Source organism: Falco naumanni, chromosome 4 (assembly GCF_017639655.2).
Source record: "Falco naumanni isolate bFalNau1 chromosome 4, bFalNau1.pat, whole genome shotgun sequence".
In the NCBI taxonomy this organism is placed as follows: Eukaryota; Metazoa; Chordata; class Aves; order Falconiformes; family Falconidae; genus Falco; species Falco naumanni.
Window position 1 is genome coordinate 101,971,777 of NC_054057.1, and position 20,342 is coordinate 101,992,118.

At 39.4% G+C, this 20,342-nt stretch overlaps 1 protein-coding gene across 1 annotated transcript; it reads right to left on the reverse strand.

Annotated features, from left to right (window-relative positions):
• Positions 1-3,070: 3,070 nt before the first annotated feature.
• RUVBL1 (RuvB like AAA ATPase 1) lies at positions 3,071-20,342 on the reverse strand. The gene is made up of 11 exons (XM_040592209.1): positions 20,117-20,342; positions 19,308-19,394; positions 18,551-18,683; positions 14,475-14,626; positions 13,111-13,200; positions 12,128-12,277; positions 10,718-10,781; positions 9,337-9,535; positions 7,220-7,322; positions 3,956-4,047; positions 3,071-3,654 (listed from the first exon to the last, which is right to left on the reverse strand). Exons 1-11 carry the CDS (start codon positions 20,255-20,257, stop codon positions 3,495-3,497), a joined length of 1,371 nt encoding a protein of 456 aa, XP_040448143.1. The 5' UTR covers positions 20,258-20,342; the 3' UTR covers positions 3,071-3,494.

Consider the following 20,342-nt stretch of genomic DNA (forward strand, 5'->3'; position numbering starts at 1 on the left):
CAACAGAACTATTTTTATCGGTAATATGAAAGACTATTTTCATGGGCAAAGCTTTGACACCAATAAGTCTGCTGGACGTCACTTAATAGGCTAGATAAACATTTGCTCACCATTTAGCGTAGAAGGATTTTCCCTTTATATCACAGCTTTACGTCTTTCGTAGACACTTAATGGCCATTAGAGAGATGGCACCCTCGGGAGAGCTCTCCGGAACCAGCGCTCGGTCAGGGATGAGGCCGGGGCTTATTTGCTGCTGTACAAACATTAACGTGCAGGAGGGAAAAGGGGGGCCCTTGCCACGAGCTGGTTTGCACCGACTCAGGTCCTTCAGCAGCAGAACGGTGTTTAGGAGACACACGTCAGCAGGCAACCCCTCCCCAGCACGCCCTGCACCCAGTTCGGCTGCTGCCCGGAGAAAGAAGCAAGAGCCCTTCCGGGAGATGGTTCGGTACCAGCTGCCGCAGAGCAGCATCTGACTTGGCAGATGTAAGGATGGTCGTACATGATGAAGTAATGATTTATTTTCTTTTTAAATTGCTCAAGGTTGGGAAGAATGCCGATTTAGATTGATGGCTGCTGCTCCCCCCCACCCCTTCCCTGTGTATTTTGAGATCTTGTTTTCTTCCTGAAGTACACTTCTGTACCTGCAGTCAGTCTCAAGTGACAGGTCCCATCAGTCATGCAGTCAGCTATGAAACTGGGGTCGGACGGGACCGCTTATTGTCAGTGTGTGGCACGCAGTTCACTTCTTCCTAGGTCTCTGCTCGATAACTGAGGTCTGGTAGGCTACCCAGCTTGTTTTTACAGAGGATTGCTAGTTTTACTCCTTGTCAGAACAGGTATTTCTTCCCAGTTTTACAGAGCTTGAGTTTTTATAAAGAACATTTTGTAAGCAAGGAATTGGTTTGCCAAAGGAGAAGCAAGAGTTTTCGCCCTCTCCTGACACAATGGTAGGCAGTGGGAACAGTGGTCTTAAATTTCATTTTTCCAGGACACACCACCCTTCGCTGCCCCAGTAGGTCTTTTGCTGCTGTGTAAACAGAACTGAATTTATCAGTAAAAAGCCGATGCCGTCAAACGTTGATTGGGACTTTGAACAGCTCTAGCATTAAGCATTATTTAGAGCTCATTGAAACTTCTTTATAAATTGATCAGTTAGGTATTTCAGAAAAACTCAAGGAAAAATGGTACTTATATTCTTGAATAACTACATTCATCATTGCCAAGAAGGACTTTCAAACTGCAATAGCAAAAAAAGGTACAATTTTGACCGTTCAGCAGCTTAATTCGCTGGGTCTCTTCCCATCATGCCATAGCACTACCACAGAACACGGCAACCCACCCCAGTAAAAAGATACTTTAGAAGCACTGGGAAAATTAGTCTGATGGTGTAATTGCAATCTGTATTCATTTGGAATCAATGAGAGAGAGATTTTTAGGTATGAAAGCAGGATTACTCCTTGGCCAGAAATATTCAGAGATAAACCAAAAATCATTCATTAAATATCTCTGTTGCTACTGTTTAGGTGCAGACACAGAAAAAGGAGTAGATAGATTATTTAAAGTATGAAAGCTAATTAGGGTTGGCTGACAGATTACTGAATTTTACTTTGAAGAATGGGGCAGGTTTTTACATGACTGAGATGGTAGAATGTGATCAAAACATCATTAAATCCGAACTATCCACCTTCTTTCCAGCCCTGCTTTTTTTTCCCCAGCAGTCTCTGCTGTCCAGTCCATGTCTTTTGGAGCCGAAAAATCATTAGCAATTTCCACTACCAGCACTTCAGTACAAGGAAGAGATGCCTCCGGAGCATATGGGAGTGAGGACAGTGGGTTTTAGCAGCTGGACTCCTTCCCCAACAACATGATGACTGAGCTTGCAGGTTAGTTTTAGAAGTCGGAATTCTACAGTTTTAACAAGGAAGCTCTGTTACATTTGATACATAGCAATTAAGCCACGTAAATGTATTTTATATAAACATGCATGTTATGGCTCTGTGATCATTTCAGCCTCTCTAACTACCAGGAACTCTTAAAAGAAAACCTCTTAGGAAAGCAAAATGAGTAACAGAGGTGCTTTTTACTTAAAAAAAAAAAAAAAAGCAATTGCCAGTGTCTGCCTAATGTAATAGCACTGAGATTCTCCCAGTGTGAGGAACCAATGATTTGCTATGAAGGATTTGTAGAAGCTTTAGTAGCTTTATGTTTGGTACTTGTCAGAAAGCTTCTCATTTAGGAACATGGATTAAAATTTTTTATGAGCTCAAAGTATTAATTGAAAAGTTAACTTCCCCACTTTGCAGCTGCTAAAAGGGGTACCTAAAACTATGACAAGTTATTATTTCTTCCCTTCCCACCCTACCTTAAGAGCTACATTTATTTAGGTAAGTGTACGTAAAGTGCTTTACATCACTAATGGTTCTAACAAAGAATGTGAGGTTAGACACTTTATAGAGCTTCTATATTTTTTCCCTACTTCATCCATTTACATGGTTACATAGATTTGTGCTTCAGTGTCACAAGGATCTTAAATCTTTAAATCATTTATCCTTAGAGTGCTGTGAAGCAATGAAGTACCCATGCTTTACAAACCAAGGAAGCATGCTTTGTGAACAAGAGACCAAGGCCAAGTTCATACAAAGTCTTTGCAGAGCAGGATTTCAGGTTTTGCTTGTAAGTTTCTCCTGATCCTGGGTGATAAAGAAAGTAGGGACAGAACATGGTGAAAAAAAATCGCCAACCATGATGGAAAGCAGTTTTTATTTAATCTGCTTAAAGAAAACCCAAAGAAAGGTAAAGTTACTCTGGTCTGGGAGAATGGCTTCAAGTAGGACCAAGGTAATCACTATTACTTATTTCTGCTTTCTCCAAAGAAGTCTTCAGAAAAAGGCCTACAAAAATGTCAACACTTTTAAAAGGTCCCATTACTATTACTCTCCTTTGCTGCAGGTCTATTTTTGTGTTTCTGATCCATTCTGCTGATATTGGGCTTTGTTAATTCCAACTTGTTTTGACTGTTTCTCTAGGCAGGTCAACACCCATGGCAAACACATGCAAGCTTCCAATGTTCTAGAAATATTTTATTATAAAGCACTTCAGACAAACTGATTTAAAAAAAAAAGTTCTCATCTGTAAAAGGAAACTATTTTAGAACAACATTCATAAAGAAAATAGACTGTTCTTAAGCATCAACTTCAGTTAGAGCTCTTCTGTAATGAAATCTAAAGACAAAACTGATAGGTCAAGAGCTATTAGCTTTATGCATACTCATAAAAGGGAGCCTAAGATGTTACACAGACATCATGGAGCATCTTACTGTTGATAACGAAATAGGAACATTTGATAGTTAATTCTGGCCTGACAAAGCAGTCCAACATTTAAATATTTTTCAGTCCCAAAAGAGACATACCATTAACAATTCTCATTCAATAATTAAGCCAGCCCTGGGTAAGGGTTCAAGCCACTTCAAAGCATCTAACATGATAAGCTCTTTATTTCATGTACTTCTCCTGTTGATCAGCCAAGATTTTTGCTGAGGATTTGGCATCATAGAAAAGTTCATTTATTTCTTCAATATGCTCTTTCTCGATGCTGTCTTTCCCATTAATCTTGGCAAGCAGGTTAGCTGGGGTCAATAACTGCACAGCATACCTGTGATCAAACAGAGATGGATAAATCATTACAATTCCGTGTGAACTGAATATATGTAGGCGTGGGAGATTTGTTAGGAAACACACAGCTCTACCAGCACGTAAAAAGTCTGCAAGACTCTCCAGCACATACATTCTTTAAAGAATGTAAGAGGAGGATTACCACTCTTTTTAACGTCAGCACCGCTAATAGACTGCGTTATTGCAAGTGAGACAAACCTCTCCCATACAAGTGCGAGTTATCCTACAGAGTTCTTAGACCCAATCACACTTAAGAGAAAACCCAACTCTGCTCAACTTACCTTAAGGTTGTCTTGGTACCAATTTCCCCTAAATGGTTTAGAGCTTCTTCACTAATATTAATTCCTTCTGTCTGAGCACGAAGTTTTATGATCTGTTGGGACGAATGAGTAAGTGAGGTACCAGCCCAAACAATTAGCATGCTAAACTACTTAACTTAGTAGCTGGAAACTGTCAGCTCAGAGATAAGACATACTATAAAACAAGATGGTATGGAGAGTTGTCCTACTGTAACTTACCACTGAACTAGAATCTGTAGAACATTTAAGTCTTAGAATAAGCAAATACGATGTTGAAAAACAATTATCACAAAAGGCAGGTGAAGTAACATCTGGACTACTAACCCTTCATGATAACTGCATGGTTAGCAAAGTATCTCCTAAAGAGCAGAATAAAAGAACTTATACACCAAAACAGAGAGAAGTATGCAGGAAGTAAATGCCAGCTGGAGTCCTGTGGACAGCTACACCAGTTACTAAATTGTGCAGTGAATCACTGCTGCTATACAGCAGAGCCCTCCAAAAAGCCCTACAGAAAGCTACGCCCCTTCCTTAGCAGCTCACAACACACTTTTTATTCAATTGACAAGAAGATGATAGTAAAATAAATCAAAAAGTTACTTTCTATGATTCACCTATTCCTACAAGAAGAAAAAAAATCACTAAGAAGAATCTAATCTTTCAGGAACAGTCTCAGGCTCGTACCAGTTTGAAGATCTTTACAAAGTTGGAGAGCAAGATATCACCAATAAGCCTGAGCATATAAAGCTGTAACAAAAGTGGCACAAGTCTCTCGGTAGTCCGTATTACCAGCTGAGTGATAAGGGGCAGACTGGATAATGATGTTGTGTTGTAGTGCTGAGATAACTCGAACTGCAAGCCTCATATAATACAGGTATTTTTCACTTTGGCAGCTTTGTAAACAAGATATCAAGAAGCACTCGTTTAAATTAAGGCCATAAAAATGCGCTAGGGGAGTCAGGGAACAGAGTGGGGAAAAAAAAAAAGAGGGGCTTGAAATGGCAGGAAGTTACGCTAAGATATTAATACCGAATATTGGCAATACTGCTGCAAATTGCAATTTCAGATTGAAATTCAGATTTTTGTCTATCTTTTAGATCACCTAAACATCACCTTCCTTTCACTCAAATACTGCTACTTAATTCTTCCCCTGCTAAAAACAAGCTATCTTGAACGCCACATCTTTAACAATGCTTTTTTTCAGTAATTTTTTATCGAGCAACTTAGCTACAACTTACTGAAGAATTGGGGCCCAAGCCATTAACCCAGCAAATACATACACAAGCAAGCTGCTATGAAATAGGAAAACAAGTGTTTATCAGGTAAAATACACTAGGAACCAGAAAATCCCAGTTACAGCCTCTAACATCTAACAGCAGACACACATGCAAAAGTTTGATTACAACAATACCTGACTAGCATATGCATAAAAGTGAATTTTCTCCCTATTCTGGTTGCACTAAGGTAACTTGTGGGTCTTGCTCTCACAGCAGCGCTACACAATGGGACTTCTACTTTACCAACACAAAGAGAAATATTTTGAACTGGTTTATGAACAACCTTTCAGTAGATACACAGACAATTCTTTTGCTGATAAACAAATCAATTGTGAAAGGCCAAGGCAGTTTCACACAGAAACATGAGCAGTGAAAACTTCTTTCTAGCATGAAAGAAAAAAGGGAGCAAAAATAGAGAAATAAATTTATGAATGTCTTATTTTTACACACATACACACGCACCCCCAAACTATATGTAGTTAGAAACCAAAGTTAAATGTAGTAGTTCCTCCTCTTCTCCCAAGAGAAGTAATCCAAAAGTCTTAATTTAAAGAGAAGGTGAGATTATCTGATTATGGGAACATGATTTATGGGACATAAAGTTTGGACTCTATTTTTAGCTTTAGGAAATGCTACTGTAAACACTTGCTTTCCCTCACCCCTGTGGAGGGTGGAAATCACAGCACTTACCCAGCTCTTCTGAAAACCAACAGTTCAGAAACTAGCTCTTTAACAGTGTATTATCTGTGTGATAATACAGCACACTAAGGAGGTATTATATACAGTGACCTTAACAAAAAGCAACTCAGAGCTCATACCCCTACTACCCTAACTACACAAAATTCACATACAGTACAGGAAAGTGCAGACAGCAGTCTTTTAACATCTCCAGGCTAAGCAAAAGTCACACTTTAAAATTTGTTTTGTACACAGACATAAAATAATTGTATTATTAAATCATTGGGGTGCTTCTACTGTAATCTATGCCATAATGCTTTAAAGTGCCCTCCCAGGCACACAAAAAATCATCCTGAGAATGGCTCACAGCAGCCACATATGAAAAGCTCCTCAAACCAAGTGAAATGAAGCTTTGCCTCTACGTTTATATTCGATAAATGCCTCGGCTTCACCTTGGCACTTATCCAGCAGCAGGAGACTATTATCTTGTGACAACGCTCTCTTCCATTGACACTATCTCTTAAATAATACAAAGAATTGACATGATAAACCGTAATGTCTTTGCATTGTGTCACTTCACAGCATTGAGACGCTAATGAGGGAGGATCTTTGACACAATGCATCATAATGGCACCGAAGCATTATAATCGATACACACAATACATTGTGATGGCCCCACAGGAAAAGTTTCAGGCGTTCAGAAGCCTATCTCTGCAACACTTGCTGTGCTTACATTTCCAAACTTGTCTAGGAGCATGAAAAACCTCTCCACTTCAGGCGACAGACCTAGGGGGTTACAGCTACAGTACAGGGCACAGAGGCAAACCCACAGTGGATGAAGCTGCGTTCCTCCGTCCCTCTCTTCCATGAAGGAACAGCCTGACATCTGGGACCAAAGGTCCCAAGATGTGACACTTCATCTCATAGCAACTGGAAAAGCACTACCTGCTGGAACCTGCAAACTCTACAGGAAGCACATCTGTGCAAGAGATAAGCTCATCTAACAATTCATTGCTATTTCATGCAAGTGAGATGTCACTTTCAGCTCTAGATATGCTTACCAATACAACTCAGAGGGTGGGAATCAGGGAAATTGCATGCACATTTTAACCAGCTTACTGTAAATGGTTACCAAAGCAGCATGCATTTAGGAAGTGGTAAGCTTTCTGGCACAAACCCTGGTTACCACAAACAGCTCTATAGTAACAGAATATGCAGAAACACAGTAGTCAACCCGATAGACTAGAACTCTGGGGACTTTTTACAGGTTCTCTTAAAATGCTGTGCATACCTGCTTCATTTCTTGGGGTGTATACAACATGGTTCGGATAATCATTACTCTGTCCAGCAGGTCCAGCGGTATTCCATGAGGAGACACTACATCCTCTGTGCCTCTAAAGAGAAACCAAACAGAAAAGAGATCCGATACTATTCCGAGTTCTGTACATTAATTTGATTAAAATTAATAGTAAGTGACTACCCATCTACTACTCTACAATTCTTGTGTCTTCCTGCAGAGACACGCTCCCCAAACAGACAGGAAAAATTGTAGTCTGAAGTTCATACTGGACAGCTCAAAGGAAACAAATACTATTTCTGGAGCTTTTAATATGCCACTCAAAAACAGTTAAGAGGTGGTGCCTGTCTGCATTGTATCTTCCAATAGTCTTAACTAATGTTCCAAGGTAATTTCTACCAAGGAACAAATCATTCCTGTTATGTCGTTTAGCAGTATCAGTAGATATTATATACACTACCATCCATTTGGAGAACATCCCCTCTTGCTGAGCAAGCCTTTACTCTGTTCAATCCTTCTCCCAGTCCCTCCAGCGAATGCTGGAGTGGTTCACATTCCATGCTTGCAACTCAGCAAATTGAGAAGTGGAGGTCTGTGCATGAAGGACAGAGCAGGATCCCCCCAACCATTTTATTTGTTTGACATGTAACACCCAACAGCAAAGGCTGCAAACACATCTACTTTTGGCTTTCCAAGACGACCATGATTTGCTGTGAAATCAAGAGTGAAGATATCCAGATTTCATGAGATCTACAGAGACTGCAGGTAAAAGCAGTAAAGCGGTGGTAGAGCACTACATTTCTGAGTTTAGTGCTAGTATTTAAACACTACAGCTTTGGCCATGGCTCTCCTTGGCAAAAGAATCAAAATACCCTGCAATCATCTGCTGTACTCTTGAGCAGATGGCGTTCTCTCCTCTGAAATGATTCCTTCTCTATGGGGTTACAGAATCAACTATACTGTCTATACAATTAGTATTCCTGCCTCCCAACCCCTTTAAGGGCTGTCAGCAGGCAAATCAGAGCATCACTAACTACTTGAGAGAGCAGTATACAGTTAAGAGCTTGCTTTTAAGGACTTAATTTAGCAATATTAGATCCAACTGTTACATGGAAAACTTCCTTTCTTAAATCACAGTTTTCAGATAACAAGATCTGCAGTGAATCCATGCTGAAAGATCTGTTTGCTCTACTTTTACAAGACAAGCCTTTTTATGCCTTTGCAAAGAGAGCACTGCAATATCCACCTTGAACATTTTTGAAAGGCTTATCACCTTCACTTCCAAGCAATGCAAACAGAGAAAGATTAATACCAGATGAGCCACTAAGAGGGAAAGAAATAGCTGGTTACACAGCTGAATTAAATCAATTTGAAGAGTAGCAATCATTGCTAATGACAGCTTGTTTAGACATAATTAGACCTAGATCACAAATTAGCAGTAGAACTTAAGAAAGAATGTGAAAGAGGAGAGCATTTTCACCGAACATGCGAAGAATGCATTGTGTGGGTGCAAAATACTGTAGTGGAGGCACGAACTTGATTGGAGATTAAAAACAAGTTAGTTGGCAAGACTGAAGAGTAACAGAAAGCCAGACCAACACATCAGGAAAGAATGAAGAGCAGGGAGAGGCTGAACTGTAACGTGGTTTAATAGTAAGAACAGTAAATTTAAGTCTGATGCAACAAGGAGAGCAAACAGCAAAATAATCCAGAAGCAGCAGGAAACTATGATTAGAGGTTTGTAGTTCTTGTGTTTTCAATGTCCCTAATGTGCAAGCATCAGATGTGTAGAGGCATCCAATGAAAAAGGTAATTCTTATAGATCACCCAGGAAGTAAGACAATGCAGAAGCTGTTAGGAGAGGGGTGTGTCAGTGGAGGTAAAAGGAGTAATTCCATCCTGCTTTAACTCAGTCAGCTCGGCATTAAGTGCTTGTCCCCTCCGGAAGCTCACATGTAGTTCTTGAGCTCTGATGCAGTTTGCAACCCATGTGTGGGATTATCACAGATGTCAAGAGACAAAAGTCTTCAAAATTGTCATTCTACTGCTTCAGCTAATTCCAAGATTTATGGACCAATGACAACCAGAAAATTCAAGTTTAGACATCATACCTGATAACACAGTTTCCTCGATTGGAAGCAAAGATGACAATGGGTGAAATGGAAGATTCCAGTGCTCGGTGCAGGTATGTGAAACATTCAATATCCAGCATGTGCACCTCATCTACGAAGAGTACACCTGGGACTAGCTCTGCGATGCCTTGATCAATGTATTTATTTACCACTTTATTTATCTCTCCTCGAAGTTTGTCTGAGAACAAAAGGAAACTGTTAGTTGTTGTACTGCTAGTGAACTATAGGTCTGTATGAAAGGCTTAAGGCAAGTAAAACGGTCCTTTCAATTTTTTCATGCTTTGGTACCTTACTGCCACAAGGAAAATCTGTGACACTAAAATTCTCTGGCATTCAGTCCTGTAACAGGGAGACATCTGTGCAACAAAATATTTCTAAACTGAACTTCTCACACTTCACTGGGGTAGTCTGTCCCCTCACATGGCTTATGAAAACCTATTATTTTTGTGGCTTTGGGGAGTTTGGTGGTGATGGCAGTCAGTCAAACTTCAGCTTAAAACATGAAACAAAGTTTCCAAGTATGGCTGAAAAGAACATAACTGAAAAAATAAAATATTGCTACTGTATTTCAGCAAAGATGTTGTTTAACGAAAAAAAAAAATAGGGCTATATAAATTCCTGTGAACATATGGATCTCAAAGCTATTCAAGATGTTACATCAATAAATCTGACATTAGAATAAGCAACATGACCTCTGGAACAGATGAAATACTTCAAAAGACCGCCATTCAAGTTAGGTATTGAAACAGTCTTTGATCTAAATTTAGATAGTCACTTACTGAAACATTTCTTTCAAAGCAAAAAGGAGAACAGATCTTTCTGTAGATATTTTTTTCTCCAATGATCTGTAGGTAGGAAGAGCAGCACTGCACTTCTGAGCATCAAGTCAATAGACAGCTGCTACAGACGTGTCTAAACCAAACCAAAGTTAAGAGTCTTTGGAAGCCATTTTTCTGCCCCACAGATATTCAATATGTTTGCTTCACATAAGAATGCATGTTAATAACGTTTTTTAGATTTTGCTGTTGCTTTGCAGTTTTGCTCTTTGTCAAAACTGTGAGCCTTGCACTCTCTTGCAGGTATGTTTTGAGAAGGGGGATGGCACTAGCATTCTGACCTCTCCCTCTCCAGGAAGACAGGTATATATTTTATCACTGTATGTGTGAACCAATACCATTGTATTCTTTCCAGCCGTTGCAATTCTAGCAGCTCTATCACTACTTTTCGAAATCTGAGTATTTATGAATAAATACCACACAGGCATTCACAGAGATGCTGTGTTAGTAACCCCATTTTTAATCATTTTCTAACTGGCAAATATATAGGTTATGTTGATCTAAAAACACTGCAGGATTCATACCAGTAATTTCGGTTTTCTTAGGCTTCATCAATTGTCCCATCATAGAAAGGATGTCTTGCCCACCCTAGGAAAATAAAGTTACGGATCAGCTATGAGGTCTCATAGTCAACACATACCTAGAGAATTTTATAAATCAGAAATTGGTTAAAGAAGTTGTTTCTTGCAGTTAACTTGATACTTTATATCAGCAGTGGTTGATAATCTGTCAAAGGTTAGGTCACTTCACCGCAGCAGTATTCTAAACATAACTATTTAGCTACCTCCTCACCCCTTCTTTAGCCTTGTCATTTGGAGAACATAAAAAACCCCAAGGAGATACCCTCTTTTAAAAACACTGGCACGGAGAAGGACTGAAATTGTCCGGGAAGAGAGACTTGGATTGCCTGCATGCACGGTAGGTGTTCAACCTGTCAACACAGGAACAATTATTCTGACTTTTGAATAGCATGATTTTTATCAGATAAATGATTTTGTTGGAAAAAAGGATGTTTACTTTGAAATTGAGTAGTTAAGGGATCGTAGTATCATGCTGTAGGGATGCCAGCCTTTAAACAAAGATATTGTTAGTGGCTTTTGTCTATGACATACATGGAATCCCCTCAATACCGAGTTTATGTTAAGATACAGTGAGGAGCAATTTGCCTATTTTCCATTTTTTTGCTGCAGTATGTTCAGAGCTCTATGAAAGTCACAAGGAAGTTTAACAAGAGGTCATGAAACGTTTCTGAAGCAAGCAGGGCCATCAACAGAATGCACAGCAGTCAAAACACTTTCACCTCTTATGATAGTGCTTGCAGGTTCCATTTCCTGGCCGCAAAACCATAAACACAGAACAGAATATATTAATCCGCATTCAGAACTTTCAATAAATAGAATGATGCAGATCTAGCTGCTGCTACTTCACATCTGTAGACAACTTTCCTTCTGCAGAGAAAGTAATAATCTCTTTTCCTGGTCAAGAGGAGCAGCCCACACTGCTCTTTTTCTGCAAGGGATGGAGCACAGTGGTGGAGGGAAGAAGAGAGCTAGGTCTAGACCATGTATATACTGTGAAGGTAACAGATCCCAAATATCCTTGTGGAAGCTCTGGCTATAAGGCTGTTCTCTGAAGCGCTAGGAAATGTACTCTGCCAAATATTCCATGACCAGATGCACGAATCCTAATCTAGCAACTGCTTCTTTAAACTGTACAGCAGGGCCATGGAGGCAGCCAACTGCAGCATGACCTCCCTGAAGAGAGGAGAGGTAGACCGGCCTTCAAGATGTAACACCTACTCCTTTTCCTATAGTGGAATCTTTGAGGGTGATCTAGGACAGCTCAGCTTGCCACGTCTCCTTGATTACTGCAGTAACCACCACATCTATGTCAAATGATTTTTCTGTAAAGACTTCATCTGTGGAGTCAGATACCTGAGGTCGAGCATTGGCCACATCCAAGTCATGCAGGGTGACATCCTGAATAATTTCCTTTTTCTTGTGCACATCACCCTTTGGCAAGGGAACATACTCTTCAGCTTCAAGGTCAAATTCCGTAGCATAGATATCACACCTGCCTTGCCTCTGAGGAAAAGCAGAGAAACCCAGGTATAGAATTAGTTTCAGTGCCAAAACCTTGAGTGACACCAACTTGATAAAGGGCTTAGTTCACAATTCCAGTCCTGACAAGCTTCAGCTGACAACTCAGACATCCCACTCCCTGCTTAGCAACAGGCATACCCTATCCACTGATCAAAGCTCAAAAACTCTGTTGAAAAACACCTGATATTTTCAGTAGTAAGAATATTCCACTCCCCTCTCCCCTTCTTTTAACCGTATGCAATTCTTGCTAAAGGACAAATCCAGCAGATTAACTAAAGATTGCGAGAACTGTTCAAGACTGCTTTGTAGGTGGGTGATTTATTATATGATAGAAAATATTATGCTCATCCATTAAACAGCAAGTATCGCTATACACTACTTTCTAAATCAGATATGAAAAGAATGCTAACTAATGCAGTATTCCCTTCTACATGTATATATCTTGTGGAGAAAATACCAGAGCGATAAAAGAAAGATTAAATACACTGCACGTGTCAGCCTGAAAATGACTAAAGTTGCTTGGTTTTTCCCCCCTTCCCTTAAAGATGTCTTGATCTTACAGAAAAGAAAACTCATCCAGACAGCATCAGTGATAGCTTCCTTGCCAGATGACCTTAATTGTGAGCCAGATCACCATGTTCTTTCAGTGCAAGAGAGAATTTTCTCTCAAGATAAGGAAAACACTGGGCTCTTTTTAAAACTTCCATGTAACCATTTCATGTCAGTTAAGGTTAATAAAACGGAGAGCCTTCTGACAAAGGCAGAGAAAGGTCTGCAAGAATACATGCACCTGCATAAAAGTGCAGAACTTTTACCTTGACGGCTCCACTGTTTGCTTCAATATAAATAACGTCGCCAGTTTCCACTCGCTCCTTCTGCAAGCTTTCAAATATGCTTGGGTCCAGCTGGAGGCAAGCAAACATTATAGTGGTCAAAACAGTTCCATTTTGTTATGGTAATCAAGGAAAAGAAGTTTCATCTAAAGCTCACTCCCACCAGACAAAATTAAACTCCAACTCCCTCCAACAGTACCTCTAGGATTTTATAAAGCTGTAACACCTGGAGTAGTGATAGAGAATAAATTTGGAAGAAGATGCACACAATTTTCTTACCAAAAATATCTGCTGTCTGAAATGACGGTAAGTGCCAGAAACGTTATGATACCAGTTACTAACGCAGGATATGCCTTTGTGTAATGTGACAACATATTTATACCTAGGAAGCAGCAATTCTCTTCCTTTCTAGCAAAAATTCTATAAAAAATCTGGCTATAGCATTGAATTATGCTACTTGATTTCTTGAGTCTTTATCCTCTGTGCAGCTATGTGAGGAAGAGTGGACATGGAATACGCTAGATGCTTTTGTTTCTCTCAGTACATGTTTATCCACTTTTGCTCTGCGTTTTCTTATTTTCAGGGTGAACAAATGCAAGACGATACTTAACAACAGAGACAGTTTTTCTGCTCTCTCGTACTCTGACAGGGGAATTGAACAACATGGACAGAGACTTGTACAAGAAAACAAAGGGAAGGTGGGTCTGAGCTGGCAAACTACCAGCTCAATTTCCAGTTCTCTATCAAATATTCACTAGAGCATATCTCCCCATGTAGAAAGACAAGATGTGACACAAAGAACCATTTATACTAAGTTAAGCAAGATTCCCCAAAACCATCCTCAAAAATTCAGTTGAGATTCAGGAAAACAAAAATAAACAAGACCTTTCTCATGTTTGTTACCATCAACATGAATTTATAGCCAGGGTCAGAGTGAGCGTATCACGGATGACACAGATCATAGTTCAGATTCCCAACTCAGGCCATTTTTCTGTGGTATTAGTAATGCTGCAAAATTGCACCAGGATCTCTTCCTGCCTAAACTCGCCTTTAACTTGTTGAAGATACAAGTGTGTGCTGCCACAAAGAAAAGTAACAGGAGCCCCTGAGCAGCGGGGATATCTCTAACTTCAATTAGTAGGAAACAAGACTAAAAGCTCAATATTCTACATAAAGCAGAGAAACATCAGGAGTAGGATAAAGTTATCCAGCAAAAGAAAACAGCCTCCTGGCGTCTCCATCTACAGAGATGGGGATCAAGAGCTTGAAATGGAAATAAGAAGTGCTTAATATAGAAGATGCAGACCCAAAATACTTAAGAAGACTTTTGAGACTACCATACATACCTTCAGCTGTTTGGTTCCCTTTGCAGTTTTGAGTCCTATAATTACATGGCTGATGGTTTTGCCATAGCCCCCCATAGGGTTTTCAGTCTCACATGGAGTTAGTTCTGTAACTTCTCCTTCATAAACCTCCTTGGTCTCTTTAATCCTCAACCCTGCAAGAAATTGTTTAGAATAGCTTCAGTACATGAATCAATGGCTGTATACACCCAGGAGCCTGCTGCATTACTGCCAACAGAATGTAACATAGTATGAGGCTACATACATTTACTGGTAATTTTTTACCTTTAACAATGGAAAGATTAATTATTGTTCTTCAATATTAAATGAGAATATTCATCCTGTGTCATCAGGATGAAAGTTCAGCCCAAGTTTTGATCTGCAAAGCAGTTTAGTAAACTCTTAAGAAATTATTTTCTTCCAATCATTATTACTAGTTCTTGAAGCAAATATCAGTATCTTCTCTCTTTTCACCCCCCCAAGAGTGGATTTGTTTGATCTGTTCCCCTACACTGAAGCCAGAGAAACAGATCATCTTCTGAAACGAGTGGCACTAATATAACAGAGTTTTACATTATTTTTGGACCATCAGAAAAGTCCTGCAAAGCAAAGAAAAAGACAGGAGAAAAAAGTAGCTTCATAAAAAACTTTACGTTTTAGCAGCTGAACTAAAAATAACATAAATTGATTAACAGGTATTGCGTTAGAACCTCGTAAGATTGAGAAAAGGTTAATATATCATTTTAAATATTTTTCACGTTAATAGCAAAAGGAGAGCTAGATAAAATTCAGCAAAAACTGCTATAATGCAAATTTAAAACTATTTCAAAATAGCTGACAATGACATCCTTCATTTTCAGACAGCCGAGCAATCATCATAGTATCTGGGTATCTTCTATTCTAGTCAGAACCATTGTAATTAACTAAGTTACTTTAAAATGATGAATAATACAGGGCTGAAGTTTTACAGTTAAGACTGTTCCAAAGAAAAACCACTATCATCACCACCACCACTACAATTATGCATACATTCTAACTACATAAAAGTTCAAAGAACCCACATCTGAAGAGACTCTATAAAGTATTTTATGAGACACACATGCCATACCAAAAATAATGAATGGGCTGTAACAAGATATAAGGAAGTCATCCTGCCCAGTCTGAGGCTATTAGGACTTTATAAAACTTTCCTTGTTCCATAACTTTTCATTTAGCTTTGAAATAGATCAGACACTTCACCAGTAACCTTGAGCTGCTGATAGGGGAATATAGAACTGACACACACGAGTCTGTCTCCCCCTACTGGGCCCAAATTAAGACTAGGATCTGAAATGCGAGAAACAGGTTAACGGCGGATAGCATGGCAACTTCTTGGTAAAAAATGTTTCCTTTCTTTTATTTAGCACCAAATAAAAAGTTCTATGGAAAGTTAATTTCAGTAGTTTTTAAAAAAAATTTTTCAGGTATGTCAAAACATCAGACAAAAAATTAATGAACCTTTGAGTTACAAAACTGACCTCATCACATAGGCTACACGTGCAAGGAATGTGAAGCAATATGGGGATCTGTACAGTAAAACTGCTGGTGCTGAGAACTGGACATTCACAGGTTTCTTTTTCCTTTTTGTTCTGCTTTTAGACTTCCAGCACAATCTCTATTCTGCTCTGAAAAACTGGAAGCCCATGTGTGTTTGGGATATATTTTCTATGCTGCTAAAGCCTGTCTTCCTGTTTCATTTAATCTGAAAAGAATTCATTTCACATGCTCAGTCTGTTCCACAACACAAACCAAACATGAGTCAGCAAGGACAACCTAGAGATCTGCTTCAAAAGCATCCCTCTAATGTGCTCACATAGATATGTCTATAGAAATATTTACAGGCAAGCATGACCTGAACAAAAGTAATCGATGCTTTGAGATTGCTGCTGATTATCCTTTGTTGTCAAATGAATTTGCATGTATCAACTACAAATTTCATTCTCAAAAAGAGTTCTTAAACTGAGGTATCTCCTACTTACAAATCAGATGAGAGTCCAAGAAGGCAATAGTGGGCGATTTCGTTTTTTGGTTCAATAGAGTTAAATATGGAGTTAAATAGCACTTGTTTGATTTACCGGCAGATACCGTTTGGAGACTCAGGGAACAGATACGCTATTTAAGTGGCGATTCCAGCAGTTATTTTTTACTGCAACTGAGCTCTAACATTAGCTACTGTCATACTTGCCAGCTGCTAATAAGCTCTATACAGGAGTAATTTCTCTCAAGTGAATTTTTTTAACCTGTACAATTCCATTTTCTCATCTCCCACTCCATTCCCTTCTGTTTCTTTTTATAAACTCTCTACTACATCCCAAACAGCACTTGGACATGAGACTATGTCAAGTCTGTTATTAAAAGAATCTCAACAATAATACAAGTTCTGTAAACTCAGAATCACACGTTTCCTTATACAGTGATGGGTCCAAACCAGTCAGATTCTGCTGTTTCCAAGAGGAAGAAAGAAAAAAAAGTTAAACATTCACGTTAATATCTCTGATTATTTTTATAAATTGAGGTGGCTAAACCCCCTGAAAGTAAAATGCAAAATATGAGCAACAGATGATGTACACAGAACCTGCTAACAAGGAATCATATGAAAAAACAAAAAACCTAAATGAATACTTTAGGTATTGATTGAAATGTGAGCTGAAGCTTCTTTTGCGCCCAGTCACAGCTGATACTGCGCTGTGCATACAAAATCATTTTTTAAGAAATGCACTCTTGTAAATTATTTGTTTACCAGGTAGGGAAGTTAAAACATACCTGAGATTTAAACACAATTAGAAAGTGTTCCATTAAGAGAAATTGTGGTTACCAGTCCTTTAAAATATTTCAGTTGGGGTTTTTTTATGCTGATAAAAATATTCAATAAAGGCTGTGTTATGGAAATGTGACATGGAATTCAACAGAAAGGAATAAAACAAGTTCCATCTTTCATTAACATTAATATTTGTTTAGAAGTGTCTCTGTATTGACATTCAGGGAATGCAGGGAACTAACAATGTAGCTGGCTGTTAAACCTCAGAGAGTTAAAATACTGCTATCTCTAGAAATGACAACACGGATGGCATAAGTTTCATCCGTTGGTTCAGGTTTCCAAATCTCTGACAGGGAACTTCATCACATCAAGGAAATTTTGCAGACTATTGAGTCTCTGGCTTCCCTCCCCCAGGCCCTGCCAGTTTCATGGTAACTAGAAGACCAGGGACTACTTAGAGCTGCCCTATTACAAAAGTCAATGGAATACTTTTGTTTCATTGCAAAACTGAGAGACTTCTTCCTCACTGCCATGAAATACTTAAATGAAGTCCAAAGGAAAACATGGTACAGAAACCAGGAAAATTAACTGTTAATACATCAATACTAAAATCAGCTAGGCTATCTTTAGCCAATCCTCATACAAACAAGGGCCACTTCTAACTGCATTTATCAGTTGTCAGCAGCAATCACGTAAGAGATTTTAGATACTCATTGAGGTAATGCTGCAAACTTAACCAACTTCCATCAAGCTTGCAAAAGCACTCTAAAACTGAGGAAGACATTAAGTTAAGACATCACTTGTTTTGTTAGCAGGGAACTTTCTTTGTGCTCACTGTAATACTACGTCAGGCTAACACTGCAGTTGGGAGTCCCTGACTATGATTGTTCACTTAGTAGGGTGAAATCACTAAAATAAGAACAGGCAAGAGCATTTTTCCATCTACAAGTATTTCTGCTAATGTAAGAAACTAAAAATATTTTTTCTTTTAGCTTTATTCAGTCAGAGGCAAAACCAGATGAACCTGGAGGATGAGAGGAGAATCTGGGGAAGTAGAATAAACTGTAATACAGCAATTAAACTGTGGTTTATAAACAGAAAACCTGACTCGCACTAACTGTGGAAGAGATTCACTAAATTAACATCAGTACTGAAAGAAAGAACATACCATTATCTGAAAAACCACCATGGCCACTGAAAAGTTTTTCCTTTTTAGATGACTGAGAAAACCCAAAATAAGTATCATGCAAACACTTAATTCTTCTGTTTTTCTAGAGCTTACCAATTGCACGTCGGAAGTTTTCCATTAGAACTTCTGTTTTCTTGATCTCAGTAGAATAGACCTCACTTCCAACCATAGGACAAAAGGGAACTTTACTTCCCAGTTCCTGAGCAATAGCTAAAGCCAAAGCAGTCTTTAAAAAGAAACAAACACAAAACCAACATGTTAAATTTTGTGAGAATTAACAAAGGATTCTTTCTGCACAGATGTAACTTTCCTCATCATATTACCTTCCACATTATCAACTATCAATTTAAGATTAAAAATATTCTACCTGACATGTATTTCTCCATACAACCCTCCTCCTCCCAAACAAGTTAGGTGCACATAAAGTGACTTTTTTCAAAGACTAATAAAACATCTCTAAGGAACAATACTGGGATTTTGAATTTGACATCTAATACAAATGCAAAAAACCTTAAATAGCACTGGAAAAAATAAACAAAGCAAAAAATATTTGGGCTTTTAATATAAAATTAACTTCTAAGACTCTTCTTCAGAGACCATATTACATATTTGTTTGGTAACCTACAACAGGTGACTTCACATTAACGGTGCCTGAACACAACACTGGATTTTTGCCATGTTGATGACATGGCAAAAATCAAAATATAAAGCAGGAAGCCATCAATACATTGATTTAAAAAAAAATCCAGTAATTAAAACATTGCATAACTATTACCCTAAACCGTTTTTTATAACAAATTACAATAGATACAGGAATAATTTCTTTCGTATAAAAGAAAAATAATAATACCTTGCCAGTTCCAGGAGGTCCAGCCAACAGCACAGCTCTGCCAGCCATTTTCTTGCTTTTGATTAGTTCCACTATAACCCCACAAGCCTGTAAGTTAAGTAAATCTTTATACCAGTAACACAAGTATTTCTTTAATATCTTCTCTTCCAATATTACTAAAAGTGTTTAGAAATATTAGGTTTTGTGAGTCCGCTAAAAATAAAGAGGATTTCAGTTTCATGCACACAAAAAGGGAGGCAAGTTCAGAAAAACCTACTTCCTACAATCATTTTATCTCACACAGACACTAAAAAAAAGAAAAAAAAAATCACAGATAACGAAACTCAACCTAAGAGCACAGACTCCTTTCCCCCTCCTGGAGTTGCATGCATATATAATGGTTTCAAAATACGGCAGGAGATGCACCTTTGGCTTTCTGAAGGGCAGAGCAGCTAAAGCACCTGCCCAGGCCAAACGCCGGACTGAAACAGAAGCTTCAACCCCTACTTGCACCAGCTCTCTTGACTTTTGGTAGGTTTCATTGCTTTTTATACCTCGATTTCTACCTCTAAAACGCGGGAGGCAGCCACCAGCCCTTGCCGCCAGCTAATGCAGAAAAGTAGTGGCATAAGGAACAGCCTCGATCCCCATCGCTTCTCACGCAGCAGAGGAATACACGGATGATCCGAGACGAAGACTTTCACCCACTATCGGGACTTGTAAGAACACCCAGCACAGACCAGGGCCCCTGAGACTGCCACCTCGAGCCGGGTGGGGGCTGCTGGGCCCCACGGGGGCCCCGGCCGGGCCCCGCCGCCCCCCTCGCTCACCTCCCGCGCATTCTCCTGCCCCACGAGCCCGGCCCCCGCCGGCTTAGCGGTGCCGCTCTCATCCAGCCCCAGCCCCTTGACATGGCTGTGGGCAGCGATGCGCTGCGTCTTCGAGGTGCTCTTCACCTCCTCGATCTTCATAGCGGAGCAGCACCGTACCCGAACGCCCACACCCGCCACACGCGGCCCGCGCGTTACCAAGGCTCCCGGCGCGCGGCCGCCCCCG